The sequence below is a fragment of the Mesoplodon densirostris genome, chromosome 1, assembly GCF_025265405.1.
Source record: "Mesoplodon densirostris isolate mMesDen1 chromosome 1, mMesDen1 primary haplotype, whole genome shotgun sequence".
NCBI lineage: Eukaryota > Metazoa > Chordata > Mammalia > Artiodactyla > Ziphiidae > Mesoplodon > Mesoplodon densirostris.
This window is the reverse complement of record NC_082661.1, coordinates 230,981,974-231,001,452: the sequence shown is the minus strand read 5'-3', so window position 1 is coordinate 231,001,452 and position 19,479 is coordinate 230,981,974. Positions and strand designations below refer to the sequence as shown.

The 19,479-nt window shown below is 39.6% G+C and overlaps 1 protein-coding gene across 1 annotated transcript in view; it reads left to right on the top strand.

The window, feature by feature from the left end:
• The window catches only part of NR3C2 (nuclear receptor subfamily 3 group C member 2), a 368,626-nt gene that overhangs the window by 241,321 nt on the left and 107,826 nt on the right, over window positions 1-19,479 (top strand). Inside the window, exon 4 of the mRNA XM_060095191.1 lies at window positions 12,701-12,817. Within this exon, the coding sequence (XP_059951174.1) occupies window positions 12,701-12,817 (117 nt within the window). The remainder of the gene's footprint in view (window positions 1-12,700; window positions 12,818-19,479) is intronic.

The window sequence follows — 19,479 nt, the reverse complement described above, 5'->3', positions numbered from 1 at the left end:
GCAGGGGCCTGCCTGCAGGCTGCACGACCCGTCTGCAGCCTTAGGATGTCTCTAAAGATGGTGTTCGTGATTCAGGACCAACCTACATGTCTGTACATGTGAACAGGGATACAGATACACAGAGCGACCCATCTTCTGAGTTTTTCCATTTGTTAAGATATGCCTCAAAATATAGTGTCTTTCATCCCAATAGTAATAATAAAACACCAAGAGTAAAATCACCAGTGAAAGTAACGATCCAATGCTACTGTATCAAATGCCTCTGATCCAAGCTTTGCTTACTTTTCCCGAAATGGCAGTAAGTTTTGCTAAGAGCATCACTGAGCTCTGCCCACCTTCCCATCTCCCCTCCTTGTGTCCAGAGGCCCGGTGTCACTTTGAATAAGGTGGGTAAGAGTTTGAACTTGAGAGTTGAAGTAGTGAAGGGCCCTAGAAGGCCTCTCATCAGAAGCATGCGCTAATCAGATTTATGATTCAGAAGGATCACTGTGCAGGCTGTATGGAAGATGGGGGCTCAGAGGAGCCCTAGGGGTCCAGTGGGTACCTCCTGGACCACTGACGGGTACAAAGTGGAGGGCAGCCCCGGGAAGCTCTCTTACATTTGTTTCAACCAGAGTAGCTCTTCTTTTCCTGTTTTCACAAGTTGAGGTCTGTGTGAGAGTTAATTTTTTTAGAAAGCTTTTGAAGTTTAAGACTCCTTTGATTTAGAAATGGGGAAATAGTCGAGGCAGGTAGACTCATTACAAGTCCATTGAGATAAGATAATATGCAGTAATGTGTGATAACAGCAGTCACATGTGACAGTGGCAATACTACAGTGATAACAACTACCATTCATTGGATCCTTACTGGAGGCCAGCGACTGTTCCAGCGCCGTGTGTGATGTATTAATCTCCAGGGGGAACTCATGAGGTAATTCATGATAGGCACTCACGATAGGCATCTGGGTAATTCCCATTTAACAAAGGAGAAAACTGATGGACAGAAAGGTTGAGTCACTTGTCTGAGGTCATACGAATAGTAAGCAAGAGTTCAAACTTCCAAATTTAGAAGTTTAACCTAGAGAGCCTGAAATAAGGGGAGAAGGTACTGGTGACCATGGAGAGGATTCAAGAGAAACTTTGGGAAAGATCATCAGGATCTTGTGATCAGTTGATATAGAGGATGTCTGGGGTTGGGGTGTAAATCAGGGAAGACCAGGGGCTTCTAGTTGTGACTCCTGGTTGTAGCTTTAAGGACGAGGAATAGAGGAGGCTGTGTGTGTGGTGGGGATGTTAAGCTTGGTTTGAAGTGTCAGGCGTGCAGGTGGGGCGTTCCATAGGTACAGGCCTGTGTGGGTCTGAAACCAGAAGGGAAGAGAGGGCTCAGGAGCCCACGTGGCACTGGCAGCCCCTGCACATCCTCTGGTCACCAGAGTGCGTAGAAGCTGCTTGCTCCTTCTCTGCACCCCTGCCTTCCTGGGCTTCCACCCACCAGACCAGTTGCTCACTGCACATGGAACTGTGTCTCTGCCTTTCCCTGTGCCCGTCCTTGGCTTGGGGTGCCTGTATGCCTGTCCTCTCCATGTTTCAAAGCCACAGCACTCTTCAAGGCTTACGTCAGATGCTTCCTCCCTCAGGCCTTGTGCATCTCCCCATTCAGATATAATCACTTCCGCCTTTAAACTCACAAGAGTCCCATGTGATTTCTCTTAATCATTTAAATTTCCCCAGCCTTCAGCACATTAAGGTCTTAGAAGGAATGGACCGTATTCTGCCTCTTTATATCTTGCTTTAGACATCTTTGCTGAATGGAATTAAATCATGGTCTGGGAACTCATTTTAAATCACAAACATAAAACCAACTTATGGTTACCAAAGGGGAAAGGGGTTGGGGGAGGAATAAATTAGGAGTTTGGGATTAACATATACACACGACTATCTATAAAATAGATAACCAACAAGGACCTACTGTATAGCACAGGGAACTATACCCAATATTGTAATAACCTATAACGGAAAAGAATCTGAAAAAAATAGTTTTATATATGTATGTATAAATGAATCGCTTTGCTGTACACCTGAAACTAACACAACATTGTAAATCGAGTCTACTTCAATAAAATCAGTCAATTAATCCCAGAACCTCTTTTGCTTCTTTGCAAGGGTCTTTGGTCCTCAATCTGCTTGCCCCTAAGTATCTGCTACCCCCATCTGACAGAATGGAATTCAGTCTCCCGGATTCACCTTTCCTTCTGCCACTGAACATGTGTGCCTACCGACTTTTAAGAGTTTGGATATTAAGGTGTAACAGAAAACAGACAGGGGAGATGAGGAACAATAATGCAGGGGAGTTATAACTTGCCAGCATCTTACACGACTCTTACAGTCTTGGACACTGCTCTAGAATTCTTAGCTGAGTTGCAAACAGATCGGAGAATCCTGGCTTTTTGTCCTGTGTTTACCTTAAGGATATAGTTCACCATTCTCACATCCTTGTCAGCCTTCAGAAAAAGTTAAGGCTTGAAGATGAGATCAGAGCTGAGTAGTATTTGTCGTGTCTCAAGTAGACCCTTTTCATCTAGAAGCCTTCTTAATTCAGTAGTCATAGTTGCTCCCACAGGAAAATCTTTACTCACTTGTATTTAAGAGTTGACTGTGTTTGTTCTTTGGATTTTCTCATACTTTTTTTTTTTTAAGACCTAACCAAATGAATGATGGGTGATAACTATCACCTTTTTTTTTTCTTTTGAGTTCCTCAGGCCAGGCTCTGTGCTTCTTGTTTATATATATTATATAAAGTAGGCATTACTGTGTCCATTTCATAGATCAGAAAGCTGAGGCTCAGAACCATTAAGCAACTTGGCTGAGAATCTCACAGTTCCCTGTTGACTGAGGTAGGATTGGAGCCCAGGTGTATCTGGTTACAAAATCGTGCCCTTCTTACGGTCTTCTCCCTACCGCCTTCCACGTTTCCACCTTTTCCATTCTAGCATTATTGATGCTTTGAGGCAAGATCCATATGTCACCCAATCTGTATTTTCTCATTTGGGACCAGCCTGAGTATAACACAAAGTTGGTTCTTGATTTCAAAGTAATTGACAGTTTTAAAAGATAATTTGTATTGGGTTCCGTAACTTTTTAAAGAATGAAACTAACTTTAAACACTGAAGTATTTGAGAGTTAAAAGCAATATCATAGTTGGAAAAAATGATACTTTTGATTTGTTTTTTTATTTTTGAGCTCAACTTTGGTTGGTTTTGGCTTTGGTTTTTTTAAGTCTATAGGCATTTCCCTTTTGATCTGAGTACTCGTGGTTTCTCTGTACATTAATCTTATACATGTACTAACTAATCCTCCTGGTGCCCCATCCAAGTTTACTTTAACCTCAGCAGCTTTCTATTTTCTAGAAAGACTTCCTTTTCTCCAAAAAGCAACCACTACCTCAGGCAGGAGATGCGTTGAACTAGTATACACAGATGGATGAGTGACTAGAGTTCCCTGAGCCCTGCTGGACAGATTTTCATTCTTGAACAAGATGCTTTTACATCTGAATGACTCTGTAAGAGTTTTGATTTAAGGCAGCCTAACCAACTTACATGAAGGGTGATTCGGACCTTACAGGGGAGAAGTATTTAGTACTTTAGGACACCAAGAAGGTACAAACATCCTGCCTGGGATTCTGACCTTGGTTGAAGCTGTTTCTGCCTTTCTGCTGCTTCTTTGCAAATCCTCAGAGCTCTTTTTCTTAATTGGTGTGTGGGTAGAGGCGGGGATCTAAAAGGTGTGGTGCTGGAGATGGGGCAGAAATGATTTGCGTGTATGGGTCTTTAGTGAACCCGTTACTTAGGAGCCAGTAGGTCTTGTGTGAACATTCATTACTGCAGGTTTGTGTCTGTAGACAGCATTCTGTATGAACATGTAAGTCCTGAGTTTCATACATATAGTAGCAGCTCTGTGTCAAGCAGGATGCTGTTTGTACCATATCTCTACTTTCTCAATTAGCTTGTAGACTAATTCTCCATAGTGTTTCTAGTGGAGTGCCTTAGTGCCTACAGATGGATGCTCAGCCGTTTTGTACAAAAGTTTTATTTCAAAGGAATATTTTGGAATCTTTAAGTCATATCCCATTTATTTTAAGCTTTTATTTCTCTCCATGTTGTGGAATTGTGCATTTTCTTCTTTGGAGTATCTATCACAGTGCTTGCTACCAGCTAACTAGACAGAACTTTCTGTATATTTTGATGAGGAAATACAATCAATTTGAAAATTGTGGGATATTTGCATGTACCCAATAAGGTTTTAAATTATTTAGTTTCTAATTTTTTGTACAGATTCTTGAGTATGTATGCATATTAGTGTACTGACATTGAGAAAGTAGGTTGTGGGTTTGGGGACTTAAGGGTGGAATGGTCACTGGATTACATTTTTTATTAAAATAGCCCATAGATTTTTTTTTTCTTAAAAAAAATGTATTAGGTACTGGTAGCTTCTCAATAATGTTTTGAAAAATTTAGCTATTTATGGAAAGCGGCCTCAACTTCATTCATTAAAATTAATTTGTCCTTAAAAAAGCAATAATGTAAATATTTTAATATTTCTGAGAGGAAGTACTATGGAGGCTGAATTTTGTGTTCTCATTTCCCCTTCATGGAGGTAGTCTTCAGGGAGGTTCCCCATATACTTCCAGCTCTTTGTCTTCTGGGCACAAGGTAAGATGACAATTCCATCCTCCCTTGCAGTTGGGTGTGGGTCACTGGACTATATCTGAACAATGAAGAATGAGTTGCCCACTCTGGGCTGGAGCGGAAGATTTCCTAAGTCAGATTCTATAGCTGCTCTGCCGTGAGACTCACAATACTCACTATGGTGGCTGCCCCATCAGACTGGGGCTCAGGGTGACAACACGTGGAATGGCATTCCCAGACTCTCTGCCGTTGCCTCATTAATATGTACCAAAACCCAACTTTTAGCTTTGTTGATTTTTCTCTGTTGCTTTTTTCTTTTTCATTTTATTTCATTCACTCTTATTTCACTCCTTCCATTTGCTTTGGGTTTAGTTTTTATTTTTTCTAGCTTCTTAAGGTAGAATCTTTGATCATCAATTTTAAACCTTTCTTCTTTTCTAATTGAAGTAGATAAAGCTAAAAATTCTAAAAGTACTGCTTTAGATGTATCCAACAAATTTTGATATGTTGAGTTTTCATTATCATTCAGTTTGAAACCTTCAGTAATTTCCCTTGTTGATTTCTTCACTGACCCATAAAATTTTTGAAGTATGTTGCTTAATTTTCAAATACGGGGCTTTTTTAGGTATCATTATGTTATTAATTTCTCATTTAGTTCCTTTGTGGTCAGAAAACATATTGTACATTATTTCAATTCTTTTATTTAGAATTTTAGATTTGTATTATAGCTCAGGATACAGTCTGTCTCAGTGAATATTTCATGTGCACCTGAAAAGAACATGTGTATTGTGCAGTTGTGTGACCTAAATGTTAATTAGGTCAAGGTTTTTGCTAATATTGTTAAAATCTTCTATATCCTCACTAATTTTCTAGATAGTGATTGTTCTATCAGTTGCTGAGAGAGGGGTTTTTAAGTCTCCAACTATGATTTTGGATTTGCATTTTTCCCCTTAGTTCTGACTAATTTTTAGTTAATGAATTTTGAAGCTCTACTATTAGGTGCACTGATATTTAGGGCTGTTATATCCTAATTTAATAATTATGAAGTGATAGTCTTTATCTTTTGTGATAGTTTTTCTCTTGAAGTCTACTTTATCTGGCTTTAATGTAGCCACATCATCTTTCTTATGCTTACATTTTTTTATTGCATATATTTTTCCATCTTTAACCTCCACCCTGTCTGTGCCTTTATATTTAAAATGCATCATAACAGACACTTGGGTCTTGCCTTTTTGAAATCCAGTCTGCCATCTTTGACTTTTAACTGGAGTGTTTAGACCATTTATATTTAGTGTAAATATTGCTGTACTTGAATTTTTATCTCTTATCTTGATGTTTGTTTTCTTTTTGTTTCCTCTTGTATTTGTTCCCCCATTTTCCCTTTTCTCTCCTTTCTAGGTTGAATATTTTTTTACTATGCTATTTTATATCTTTATTGTCCCTTGAGCTACACTTAGTGTTATTATTCTAGTGGTTGCTTCATGGTAGTATTTCTCAAACATTATTGTACAACAGAATCACCTGAAGGGTTATATAAAACACAGATTTCTAGGCCCTGCTCCAAAGTTTCTGATAGTAGGTCTAGAATTAAGCCTGTGGATTTAAATTTCTGTTAAATTCTTAGGTGATGCTGATGCTGCTCGGCAAGGGACCATACTTTGAGAACCATTGCTTGAGGGTTTACAGAATGTACTCTTTTTTTTTTTTTTTTTTTTTCTTTTTGCGGTATGCGGGCCTCTCACTGTTGTGGCCTCTCCCGTTGCGGAGCACAGGCTCTGGATGCGCAGGCCCAGCGGCCATGGCTCACGGGCCCAGCCGCTCCGCGGCATATGGGATCCTCCCAGACCGGGGCACGAACCCGTATCCCCTGCATCAGCAGGCGGACTCTTAACCACTGCGCCACCAGGGAGGCCCAGAATGTACTCTTAACTTACCATAGTCTACCCTGAATAATTTATACCATTTCAAGTGTAATGTAAGAAATTTATAGCAGTAAAATTCCATTTATATCTCTTCCTATCCTTTGTGCTATGTTTTTAGGTATTTTACTTATATACATTTTATTTTTTTATAAATCCCATAATACATTTTTTATTTTGCTTTAAATAGTAATTTGACTTTTGAAGAATTTAAGAAAAGAAAGAAACTTTCTTTAAAATTTTACTCTCTGTTCATCATTTCTAGTTCTTTTCTTTCATGTACATCCATATTTCTCTCTGGTATCATTTTCCTTCAGCATAAAGGACTTCCTTTTTTATTTCTTATAATGTGATTCTACTAGCAACAAATTCTTTTAGCTTTAGTTTATCCAAAAATGTCTTTATTTTACCTTCACTTTGAGAAATGTTTCCATTGGTTATTCTGAGTTTAAATATATTATATTTTGTCTTCTGGCCTCACTTATTACTCTCATCCTTGTTCCCCTTAATGCGATATAATTTTGTCATTGGTGTTCTGGATGCTTTTAAGAATCTTTATATTTTTTTTCCAGCAATTGAACTGTGTTGTGCCATAGTGATTTTCTTTGTATTTATCTCTTGGGGCATTTGCTAAGCTTTCTAAATTTGTAGGATGTTGTTTAACTCAAATTTGGAAATTTTTATATATATTTTTCTGACCTATTATCTCTCTCCTTCTGGGACTCCAGCTACACATACGTTAAATTACTTAATGTTGTCCCATAGGCCCCTGATGCCTTTTCCTTTTATCTTTTTTTTTTAATTTTATTTATTTATTTATTTATTTAATTTATTTATGGCTGTGTTGGGTCTTCTTTTCTGTGCGAGGGCTTTCTCTAGTTGGGGCAAGCGGGGGCCACTCTTCATCGCAGTGCATGGGCCTCACTATCGTGGCCTCTCGTTGTGGAGCACAGGCTTCAGACGCACAGGCTCAGTTATTGTGGCTCACGGGCCTAGCTGCTCCACGGCATGTGGGATCTTCCCAAACCAGGGCTTGAACCTGTGTCCCCTGCATTGGCAGGCAGATTCTCAACCACTGTGCCACCAGGGAAGCCCTCCTCTTATCTTTTAATGTTTTCTCTTTGTGCTTTAGTTTTTATATCTCTTTCTTTAATTTCACTGATTTTTTTGTTAGTGTCCAATATATTGTTAATTTCAACCAAAAATATCTTAGATATTATTTTGTAGTTCTTTGATTTCCATTTGTGTTTGTTTTTTATCGTTTCCAAATCTCTTCTGAGAGTCTCCATTTCTTTAACCCTTTTATTCATATTTTCTTGTATAGTCTAACATATCTATTTAAAAATCTTTATCTGGTAATTTCAACCTCTGGGTCATTTGTGAGTCTGTTGCTAGTGACTTTTTCTATTGACTGGTTTGCATTTTCCTAGTAATTATTATTGTATTCTAGACATCCTGGAGACTCCAGATTCTGTTATATATTTCTGAAGAATATTGAGTTTTGTTCTATAGTCAATTAAATGACTGACAAATCACTTTGAACTTATGGGGCCTTTGCTGTATGCTTTTTTAGGGTAGGTTTGTTTTGGTTGTGCCTTTAACCCTAAGGTGAATGCCTTAATCCTGGGATACAGTATTTGCTCCAAAGACAGGGACCCTCTACAATTTCAGTGGAAAGCCAGAGGTATTGATTGAGTCCTTCTGATTTAGTGGGATTCAAACTCTGTCTCCCTGTGATTAGTAATAGCTGTAATACCTGCTCAGCGTCTTTCAAGCCTTAAATTGTTTCACCCCTGGAGTCTCACTCTTCAGAGTCTCATGCTCAGTTCACAGGTCAGCCAAAAATTTGAGGGGAGTTAATATGTCCACCCCTACTTTCCAGAATATCTATCCTTCTTCAGTTTTTAGCTGTCCTAAAAGTCCCACAGTCTGTTCTCTGTCTTCTCAGGCCAGTAGGACTGAAGATGTTGCAGGATTTCCATCCAGCCTCCACTGAAGGGCGTAAGAGTCTGAGGCCCGCAGGAAAAAGAGCCCTTCAAACATGAATCATGTCTAGGGTGGTTCTCTTTTTTCAAGAGTCAGTTTTCCTCCAGCCTCTCCTTTCTTTTGGTTTCTCCCCAGTGCCTTCAAATATTTTCCCCCCTTTTGTGGACAGTTTATAATTGTTTTTTGTAGGAGGCTTATCTGATTCAAGCTATTCTGCCACTACTAGAACTGGTAGTCTTCCCCAAATGGACATATAAGTGGAATGAGAAATAAATCTTTGTTTCCTTTACCACTGATATTTTTTTTTTTTTTACCCACAGGATTATTCTGGTGGCTATATGTTCTGACTAATATATAACTATTAACTTGCAAAGAGGCCGTCTCTGAGAACTTCCAAGTAGATTGTTAGTAGTGTTCCCTACTTCCATTCTACCTACTTAGGACATGACCTTCAGATTAATGTTTCTAAAATACAGCCCTGGACTTCACATCCCATAAGCAAGAGTCTCATCACCAGCTTGTCATTCAGAGCCTCCACTGTCTGGTCCCCAGCATTCTGGTTGTCTGCCCTATTAACATAGTTATTAATGTTATAGTAGAAAATTACTTACCCTCAAAAGCCTGGGGTATGACTTATTCTGAATTAGCTATTTTTACACTAGGAGAGCACAGTATTTAAAAAAGGACATGATCAAAAGTTTTTAAAGTCTTCTAAATGCATTCTCTTGTTTTCACTGCGGTTTTTTGGTGGTGGTTTGTTTTTCAACATAGATTAAGAGATGGGACACACATTACCTGTTTGTGTAGGTGCAGTTCAAGTCTTTAATGTTTACACAATTAAAAATATAAGTGACAGATAATTGTCTGAAAACTAGTAACACATGCCCACAGCTGTCCCTTAAACTCTCCATCCTGCTTGTGGAAGATGAATCAGTGGCTGCAACCACTCTGGCTGATAGAAACCAGGTATACTATTTCATATATTGTACCTAGAAGGACATTTTTTGCAGCTGTTATAGTAACTTGAATTTTTAAAAGGTGCTCACTAAAGAGAAATCCTCATAAAACAATCCCAGCTTTCAGAAGTCTGTTTTTGAACACCCAGAAAAGAAAGTTTTCTAGTGTGTGCATTAGACAGTGACCATTTCTTATACATTCTTGTATGCCTACAACTAAGAGGCTGTCACATTTTATTGTAGATTACCAGAAATGGAAAGAACCATAGACCACCCCAACCCGTGATGCAAATGTTTTGTGGCCTTGCACACATAGTAGGTTCCCAATAAATAATTGTTGAATTGAAACCAATTAAAGTTACATTTAGTTATTTCTTTAGACGTTAAATTTTATTCAATTCAGTGTGAATTATAGATGAAATCTTTGGTTTTGTATTTAATTTCACACCATGATAGAAGACACATAATGCTGGTTGCCAGTGCAAATACTGGGTGATAGAGTATGCCTTATTCAAAGAATGTTCCTTTGCTTGTTGTTTCCAAAAAGCAGTTTCAGCATCCTGTTGGACCACCAGTAAATTATATTACAAATTGATGTTTACACAAGCCTCTGGCCTTAAGACCCAGCAACATTGTCAGACTTACTGAATTCTGCTTCCAATTCCACCCTTTGGGGAAGTTACTTTACCAGTTCTAACATGAGTTTCTTCTTGTGAAGAATAGCAATAATAATCACCTTACCTGTGTCATAGGTTGTTGTAAGGCTTAAATAAAATAGTGCTATAATAGGGCCTTGAAGTTTTATTTTTAAAGCGGTAACTTCTTAAGATGTTGTGCAGCAACATGAAATGTTATATTAATTGGTTATAGTCTTTACCGTGGGTATCGATTGCCTTTGTGTAATTACCTACACCTACTTATATTCACTAAGAGCCTTCCATTTTTTAAGAAGTCATTAGATTATTATAATGGTGGAGTTTCATTTCTTCACTTTGATAGATTTCCCTGTTCTATTACTGTTGTTTTATTGTGATCATCATTACTAATATTTACCATAATGTTACTGAGAATGAGCTATAGATTAAATTATTTTAATACCATTGGGCAGTACACATTATTTTTTTTGAGTATTTGCTGTAATTTACTTAGTAATTCTCAACGAAGGGAGTGTGATGGTACTAGGCTGAAGGGAGGGCTCTAGAGCCTGTTCCCTGTTTTACAGTCATCAGTGAGACACCCTCTGCTCTTCTGCATGTTTTCAATGACCCCATGACTCAGTCCTCAGACCTCTTCCCTTTCCAGTTTCCGTGATCCCATCCAGTCTCACGGCTTAAAATAATGACCACAAGCTGATTACATCTCCAGCACAGACCTCTCCCGAACTCCAGACCTGTGTGTCTAACCAACCCGCAGGCACTTCCCTTTAGATACACCTCAAGTGTCTCAAAGTTAGCATGTCCGATACTGAGCCAGGGTAATTCCCCGTAAGCCATGTGCTCCTACTGTCTTCCTCATTTTAATTTACAGCAGTTCCATTTTTCTAATTGTTCCACCCAAGCATCTTAATGCCTCTTTAGCTCCCCTTTTTCTCAGATCTGTCAGCAAATTCTAGCAGCTCTGCCTTCAGAATGCCTCTAGAACCTGACCGCTTTTCATCACCAACCCACCGTCATCTTCCCCTGGATTCTAGGGACAGCCTGCTACCCCAGTCCCCCTGCTTCTGTCCTCGGTCCACTGCAGTCAGTTTTCTATACAGTGGCCAGAGCCTTCCTGTGAAACTTAAGTCACATCAAGTGGCTTTTCAGCTAAAAGCCCTCTAGGCCCATGGTCTCCCATCTACTCAAAGTCTTGAACATGGTCTATGAGGCCTTACATGATCTGAGGCACGCTGGCTCTTTCTCCTCCTCTCCTCTCACTGTTCACTCGTTCTTTCCACCTTTCATCCTTGGCTGTTCCTTAAACGTGCCAGGTTTCCTCCCCACCCCTGCCCTCCCTCACTTGCTTTTCCCTCTGCTCTACTCTGTTTTCTCCCCAAGATGTCCACATAGTTAGCGCCTTCCTTTTCTTCAGAGCTTGATTGTAAAGTCGCCTTCCAGCGAGGCTTCCCCTGCCTTCTTCCTAAGATATCAACACCCTCCTCACCTCCACCATGTCCTGTGCCCTTCCCTTCGTTTTTCTCCCGAGCGTCTAGTACTGTCCAGCACTTGTACGTTTTACCTACTTACCTTGTCTGTTGACTGTCTCCCCCTCATGGTAGGGTCACGAGAACAGGAACTTTGGTCTGTCTTATTCACTGCTGTTTCCGCAGTGTGTCTAATACTGCCTGGTCCCTAGTGGAGGTTCAGTAAATATTTTATATTTATTGGAATACATAAATGAATAATAGAGCTAGGGTACAGTTTTGCATTTTGCCAGTAGATGCCGCTCCCCAAGCATATTCCGCATCTGACTTATTTTGGTGCCAGTTTGGCTTGCAAAATGAAATCATTCTGCATTTCTAGTTGTGTAATTTGCAAGTCTTCCGGTTGAAATGACATGTGTAAATGTGGATAGGCAGAGGAGCTTAAACAGCTACAGCAGTTGGGAGGTTGGGGTGAGCAGATGCAATCTATTATATAGAGGATGGATAAACAACAAGGTCCTACTGTACAGCACAGGGAACTCTATTGAATATCCTGGGATACACCATCATGGAAAAGAATATGAAAAGGAATGTATATGTATGTATACCTGAATCACTTTGCTGTACAACTGAAATGAACACAACATTGCAAATCAACTATACTTCAATAAAATAAATTAAAAAAAAAAAAAAACCCTGCAGCGGGGCCTTTGTTTAGATTGGTGCTGGGTGATGGCTGAATGAAATGTGCACCATCTCCTGAAAGGGTGCATGCCAAGAAATTCAAACAGTGAGGAGTGCAGCTTTACTTCTGTGGGAACCTATTGGAAATAAACATTAAGCTTATCATCTGTAACCTAAAGTCTCAGCTCTGTTAAACTGACCATTTCTGTAGCTATATTATTCGCAAATCATGTTTCCCTTCTACGTTTTTGAAGAAGAGATTTCAAGGCAGGATAGAGGATGTTTCATTACCTGATTGTACATATTAGTACTTTATATTAATATAATAGGCTTTATTGTAACAACTATTCTTTATTATTTTATTCAGGGCAACACAACTATTTATGTGCTGGAAGAAATGATTGCATAATTGATAAGATTCGACGGAAGAATTGTCCTGCCTGCAGACTTCAGAAGTGTCTTCAAGCTGGAATGAATTTAGGAGGTAAGTTTTGTGGTTTCAGTTCAGTAAGAGTTGTTAAGATGGATATAACACCACTAGGCTCTATACTCCCAAAATTGAAGATGAAGCTAACATGAAGCAAAGATTTCTAAAACTCTAGTAAGTTCTACATTTATGCTAAAACATTTGAGGAGAAAAATATTTCTTAGAAGAAGGCGTTGAAAACAAGTCTGCTATGCGGCTGTGGTCCTAGTGAAGTTTTCAACTCTTGAGTTTGCTAAGGTTTCAAGAACTGGGTGCATAACCAAAGCAAAAATGGATGATATTTTATATAAAACTATAGCTAGCAGTTTTTATTACTGTGTCTGTTTAGAAATAAGACCTATAAGTGATAACATTAACCAGATAGGAATATATTCCTGACTCTAGGAGTAAATGTAATAAAGGAAGACCTATATGAAAAAAAAAAGCAAAAAAAACCCCAAAAAACAAAACTTTAAAAATGTTACAGGAGCTCACCAAAAGAGTGGAGCAGGTAAAGACTTGAACCAAACACAAAAGTATACAATGTCCCTGGGTGGGAAGATTCAACGTCTTGAAGGTATCAGTTTTCTCTGAGTTATTTTATGAATATAACACAAGCCCAACAGAAATACCACTTGGTGATTCTAAGTTCCTAAAGAACAGCCAGAAAAATTCTGGAAGAGATAAATACTGAGGACAGCTAGCTCTGCCACACATTAAAGCATATGACACAGCTACAGTAATTAAAACGGTCTGTGTATTTGTTTATCGATTGTCAGATCAACAGAAAGTCAAGAAATAGATTCAAATAATATGAGAATTTTGTCTGTAACCAAGTTGGCATTTCAAATCAGTGGGGAAGGGATAGGTTATTCAATAGAAATTATTGTGACAACTGCGAAGCCATCTGGAAAACAAGAAAGTTGAATCCAAACTCTTATGATCCTCCAAACTAAATTCTGCTCTTTCAATGATCTAAACTTCGAAACATAACACAGAAGTACTAAAGGAAAACATGGATATTTTTATATTCTGCAAGTGGAGTATTTCATACTTTTTGAGTATTAAATAAACCCAGAAGCTGTAAGAGAAAAGATTGGAGGAAATCAATACTACTTACAAATCAAATATTACTGCAAAGGCAAATAATAAAAAACTGGGGGAAAATACTTGCAGCTTATAGACAAAGGGTTTATTTCTCACATAAAGTGCTTCTCTAATTCCATAAGAAAAAGAAACCAACTCATTAGAAAAATGAGAATGAAAAGAATAGAAATGTGAACAAAATATTCATAGGGAAAAGAATAATAAAAGAAATACAGTTGGCTCTTGAAACACATGAAAAGAATATCAATCTAATCCTAATAAGAGAAATGCAAATTTAAAATATGAGATATAGTTTCTTGCAAATGGCAAAGATAAAACATTTTTATGATACATTGTTTGATGAGTATAGAAATAAAAGTGAAACCCAGTGTTGATCTCCTGCATTTTAGGTGGAAGTAGAAATTGATATAACCTCTATGGAGAGCATTTCAGCTATTTCAATAAAATGTTAAAAGGCACAAGGCCTTTGACTCACCAATTCCTCTTTTAGGAATTTATCCTAAGTATATTCTGGCAATGTAAGAAATGATATATGCATAAGATGTTCACTGTAGCCTTGTTAAATATCAGACACACATTAAATATTTATCTGTTCAGAACTGATGAAATAAATTATAGAATACTCTTCAGACACTAATAAGGATAAAGGGAGCTCTATACAGACTGATTTCCAAAATATTGTTTAGTGAAAAAAATCAGGTTGCAAAATAGTACGTTTCGTATACCACAAGTTGTATATCTGCTTTCAGAAAAGAATATATATTGTATAGAGCATTTCTGGAACGATATGCAAGAAACTAGTCATGGTGGTGGTCTCAGTAGAAAGGACTGGGTAGCTGGGAGACAAGCATAGGAAGGAAAATTAATTGTCACTGTATATTCTTCTGCGCCTTTGAACTTCATATTGGATTAATGCGTGTATTGTGTACACAAGTTACCTATTTAAAAGAAATAGAGTAATTCAAAAAAGAAACACAAAGAGATTTCACTCTTTGCTTTGATAAAAGCACCAACTGCCTGACTAGTCGGGACTAGGGAGGAACATGGCTGCGTGCAGAACAGAGCAGCTCTTGGGAATCAAGAGGAGGATGAGCTGTGGCCACGTGGAACTGCTCCTATGAGAGCATCCTGGGTGCCTTGAACTCAGCCAGAGCAGCCCATGCTGGTCCAGAGGGTGGGCTCTGGAGCCACACTGCCTGGGTGAGAACCCTTGTTCTGCCACTTCCTGAACTTGTAACCTCAGAGGCAGGTTACCACCTTTCCATGCCCCTGTTTCCTTCAACTTGTGCCTACCTCCTAGGCTCTGGAGAAGAGTAAATGCATCAGGGTACAGTGAAAAAAAGTCAGTACCTGTCTCAGTACACGGTGGTGGTGTGGTGGGTGGTGGAAACTCTCACTGCAGATTCCATAGCACACATGACCTGAGGGACATGATTGCCCCACATGTTGGTGATGGTGAATCTCAGTTGCCCAGAAAAGTTAAGCTGCTTTTGCCCCAAGATGCCACAGCCAGTGAGACGCTGAAGCTAGATCTGGTTCTCTGGACCCCGGGTCTGGAGTTTCTGATGTGCCACACTGCTTCCTTGTTCTAACGTGCAAATCAGCGCAGATGTGGCACAAAAGAGCACCTTCTGAAGCATGTGAGCGAGGATCGGGTGAGATGAACAATTTAAAATCCAAATGGCACAGTGGTATAGCCGTTGGTCATAAAAAGAACTCTGAATCAGTTTTGTAAAATCTACCATCTGAATTTAAACACACACACTGCTGAGGTATATTTTAAAGTATCTCTGTGCAATTTTTGTATATCTTTATAAATCTTATATATTTACATATACTATGTAAATATTACTATAAATACTATATGATCACACTTTATAAAATATCCTTACTATTGGTTACTATAAAATACTAATGAAGTAGCCATACTTATAGTTCCTACCTCATAGGGTTGTGTTAAGGATTAACTGAGTCCATACATAACCTTCAGAACAGAGTTTCTCAACCTCTGCACTGTTGACATTTGGGGCCAGATAGGTCTTTGCTGTGGGGCCGTCCTGTGTGTTGTAGGATGTTAATCAGCATCCCTTGTCTCTACCTATTAGATGCCAGTAGCTGTCCCTTGGCCCCCAGTGTGACAACCAAAAATGTTTCTAGGCTTCCCTGGTGGCACAGTGGTTAAGAGTCCTCCTGCCAGTGCAGGGGACACAGGTTCAAGCCCTGGGCCGGGAAGATCCCACATGCCGCGGAGCAACTAAGCCCATGCACCACTGAGCCTGTGCTCTAGAGCCCATGAGCCACAACTACTGAGCCCACGTGCCACAACTACTGAAGTCCACGCACCTAGAGCCCATGCTCCGCAACAAGAGAACCCACCACAATGAGACGCCCAGACACCACACCAAAGAGTAGCCCCCGCTCACTGCAACTAGAGAAAGCCCACGCAGCAGTGAAGACCCAACACAGCCAAAAATAAATAAATTAAACAAATTTAAAAAACAATGTTTCTAAACGTTACTAAGTATGCCCTGGGTGGCATTGAGACTCACTGGTTTAGCAATAAGAGTAAATAATTGTAAGCGCTATTTAACTGTGAGATATTTGCTGCTGGAATATACATTCCATCAGGGGAGGAATTTTGGTCTCTTTTGTTCGTTGCTTTATCTCCGGTGACTAGAACAGTGCCTGGCACAAAGTAGGTGTTCACTAGTTGTTTGTTGAGTGAATGCATGATTAACTGGCATTTTCAAGGGTTCTGTGTTCTGAGAATTCAGCTAAGCCCTCTATATATGTGTCATGTCTTTTAAACATCACATAACACCATGTGATACATACTGTTAACCTGTCCATTTTCAACGTGAGTTCATGGAGGCCCAGAGAGGTTAAAGAACTGGCCCAAGGCCACAGCGCCAGGGAGTGGCAGAGCCAGAACTGAGATCTCTGTTCCTGGAACCAAAGAACACGCCCAGCATCACTCTTCTGTATGAAATGGGTCCACTGTTTATAGACTGACATTTTAAAAATAGCCCAGATTATCTATTAACGGCAGCTGTGGTACCAGGTTTCTTTCTTGTGTCTGTGATGGTCTGTAAGTGAGGCTTGGCACAGTAGTACATGATACAGAATCCACATACTTTGTTGCTGATTTCTGGGTATGCCGGATAGGTTTTATGGATTTCGGTAAAACATTTTACTAGAGAAAAAGCTTACCTTGAATCTTGAGGTCATGGAAAGCGGTGAGTCAAAAATGGGCAGGTAGGCACACCAGTCAGAATGGCCATCATCCAAAAATCTACAAACAATAAATGCTGGAGAGGGTGTGGAGAAAAGGGAACCCTCTTGCATCGTTGGTGGGAATGTAAATTGATACAGCCACTATGGAGAACAGTATGGAGGTTCCTTAAAAAACTAAAAGTAGAACTACCAATAAAACCCAGCAATCCCACTACTGGGCATATACCCTGAGAAAACCAGAATTCAAAAAAAAGCATGTACCAAAATGTTCATTGCAGCTCTGTTTACAATAGCCAGGACATGGAAACAACCTAAGTGTCCATCGACAGATGAATGGTTAAAGAAGATGTGGCACATAAATACAATGGAATATGACTCAGCCATAAAAAGAAACGAAATTGAGTTATTTGTAGTGAGGTGGATGGACCTAGAATCTGTCATACAGAGGGACCTAGAATCTGTCATACAGAGTGAAGTAAGTCAGAAAGAGAAAAACGAATACCGTATGCTAACACATATATATGGATTCTAGGGGGAAAAAATGGTCATGAAGAACCTAGGGGCAGGACAGGAATAAAGATGCAGACCTACTAGAGAATGGACTTGAGGATACGGGGAGGGGAAAGGGTAAGCTGGGACAAAGTGAGAGAGCGGCATGGACATATATACACTACCAAACGTAAAATAGATAGCTAGTGGGAAGCAGCCCCATAGCACAGGGAGATCAGCTCGGTGCTTTGTGACCACCTAGAGGGTTGGGATAGGGAGGGTGGGAGGGAGGGAGACGCAAGAGAGAAGAGATATGGGGATATGTGTATATGTATAACTGATTCACTTTGTTATAAAGCAGAAACTAACACACCATTGTAAAGCAATTATACTCCAATAAAGATGTTAAAAAACATGGGCAGAGTAGAAATTAATATTTTTTAAAGTAGCGTTTTCTTCAGGTTCAAGGTATACTTTAACTACTTCTGGTTCCTGGATTAAGTAATTAACTTTTACTAAGTATCCAGTTGCGGTAACATACATTGCCATTTTTCTTTTATAATTTATTTTGAAGCCTCATTTTCCGTTTCAATTTGGGCAAAAAGAAATGCAAGCAATTTTATTATATTAAAAGAGATAATATGAAGTTTAACCTTTTAATGTGAAGCAGTTTTTTAAATGAAACATGTGAATTCAATTAAAACCTTTTTATACATGTCCCAACCTCACCCCTGTTTTCCTAGCAAAGCAGGTCTGTTGTCTCTTTTTCTTCGCCCTTCTATCCTGCTACCTTTCTTGGGGGATACAGCAGATGCAACCCCGTACGTGAAAGATATTTTCTGTTAGTGCATGGTCATGACTCTGGGAGCAAAATTAGTCATCTGCCTTGTAAAGACATCAGGAAATCAGAATACTTTAGAATATTTTTTTTCCTATCCTGTCAGCTGGTTACCATGTAATCCTAACCATGTCCCCAAACTAGCCTCTCCCTTAGAAAGTGGAAGGAAGAAGAATGAGGAGGTTTATGTTTATCAGAAACCAAAGCCATAAAATGTGCCTCTTCCCTTTTCTCTGGATCCACTCCCTTCCTCTTCCTACAGGTGCTGTCCTTTTCTTTAAAATCCTGCTGAGCTTTAGGGCGCATGCAAAGTAAAATAGAGCAGAAGATGTGAGAATGTCAACAGAGAAATTAAAAGGAAAATAACAGTTCTTTGGCCCCAGGCTGAGCCCACCACTCTGCTATAGCCCCTAATAATAGATCTCAAAGAGGTGTGGTTTTATTTACATGAGAATTTACTGCTTTTCATAGCCTCCTCCAAAGGAATTCATCACTTTGCTTTTACTGCCAGTGATCTAAAGAGGATGATCTATGTGTGTCTTTTAGAGCTGCTCCTAAAATACAAAGCACAGCGTCAAGGCTATGTGGCCCTCATATCAAGAATGAGTCCTGGGCTTCCCTGGTGGCGCAGTGGTTGAGAGTCCGCCAGCTGATGCAGGGGACACGGGTTCATGCCCCGGTCTGGGAGGATCCCACATGTCGCGGAGCGGCTGGGCCCGTGAGCCATGGCCGCTGAGCCTGCGCATCCGGAGCCTGTGCTCCGCAACAGGAGAGGCCGCAACAGTGAGAGGCCCGCGTACCGCAAAAAAAAAAAAAAGAATGAGTCCTTTGGGGTGTTTCTAGCTCGACTGTACTCTGGCCATCGAACATAGGATCTTAGAGGTTTTTCTCTCCCACTCCTCCCACTCACAGATGAGGAACTTGGAAGCCAAGATGATATCATCAGAGACTTGAGAAATGCAACTTAAAGATTCTAATACAGTTGTCTTTCCTCTTTTCCAAGCCACCCCGC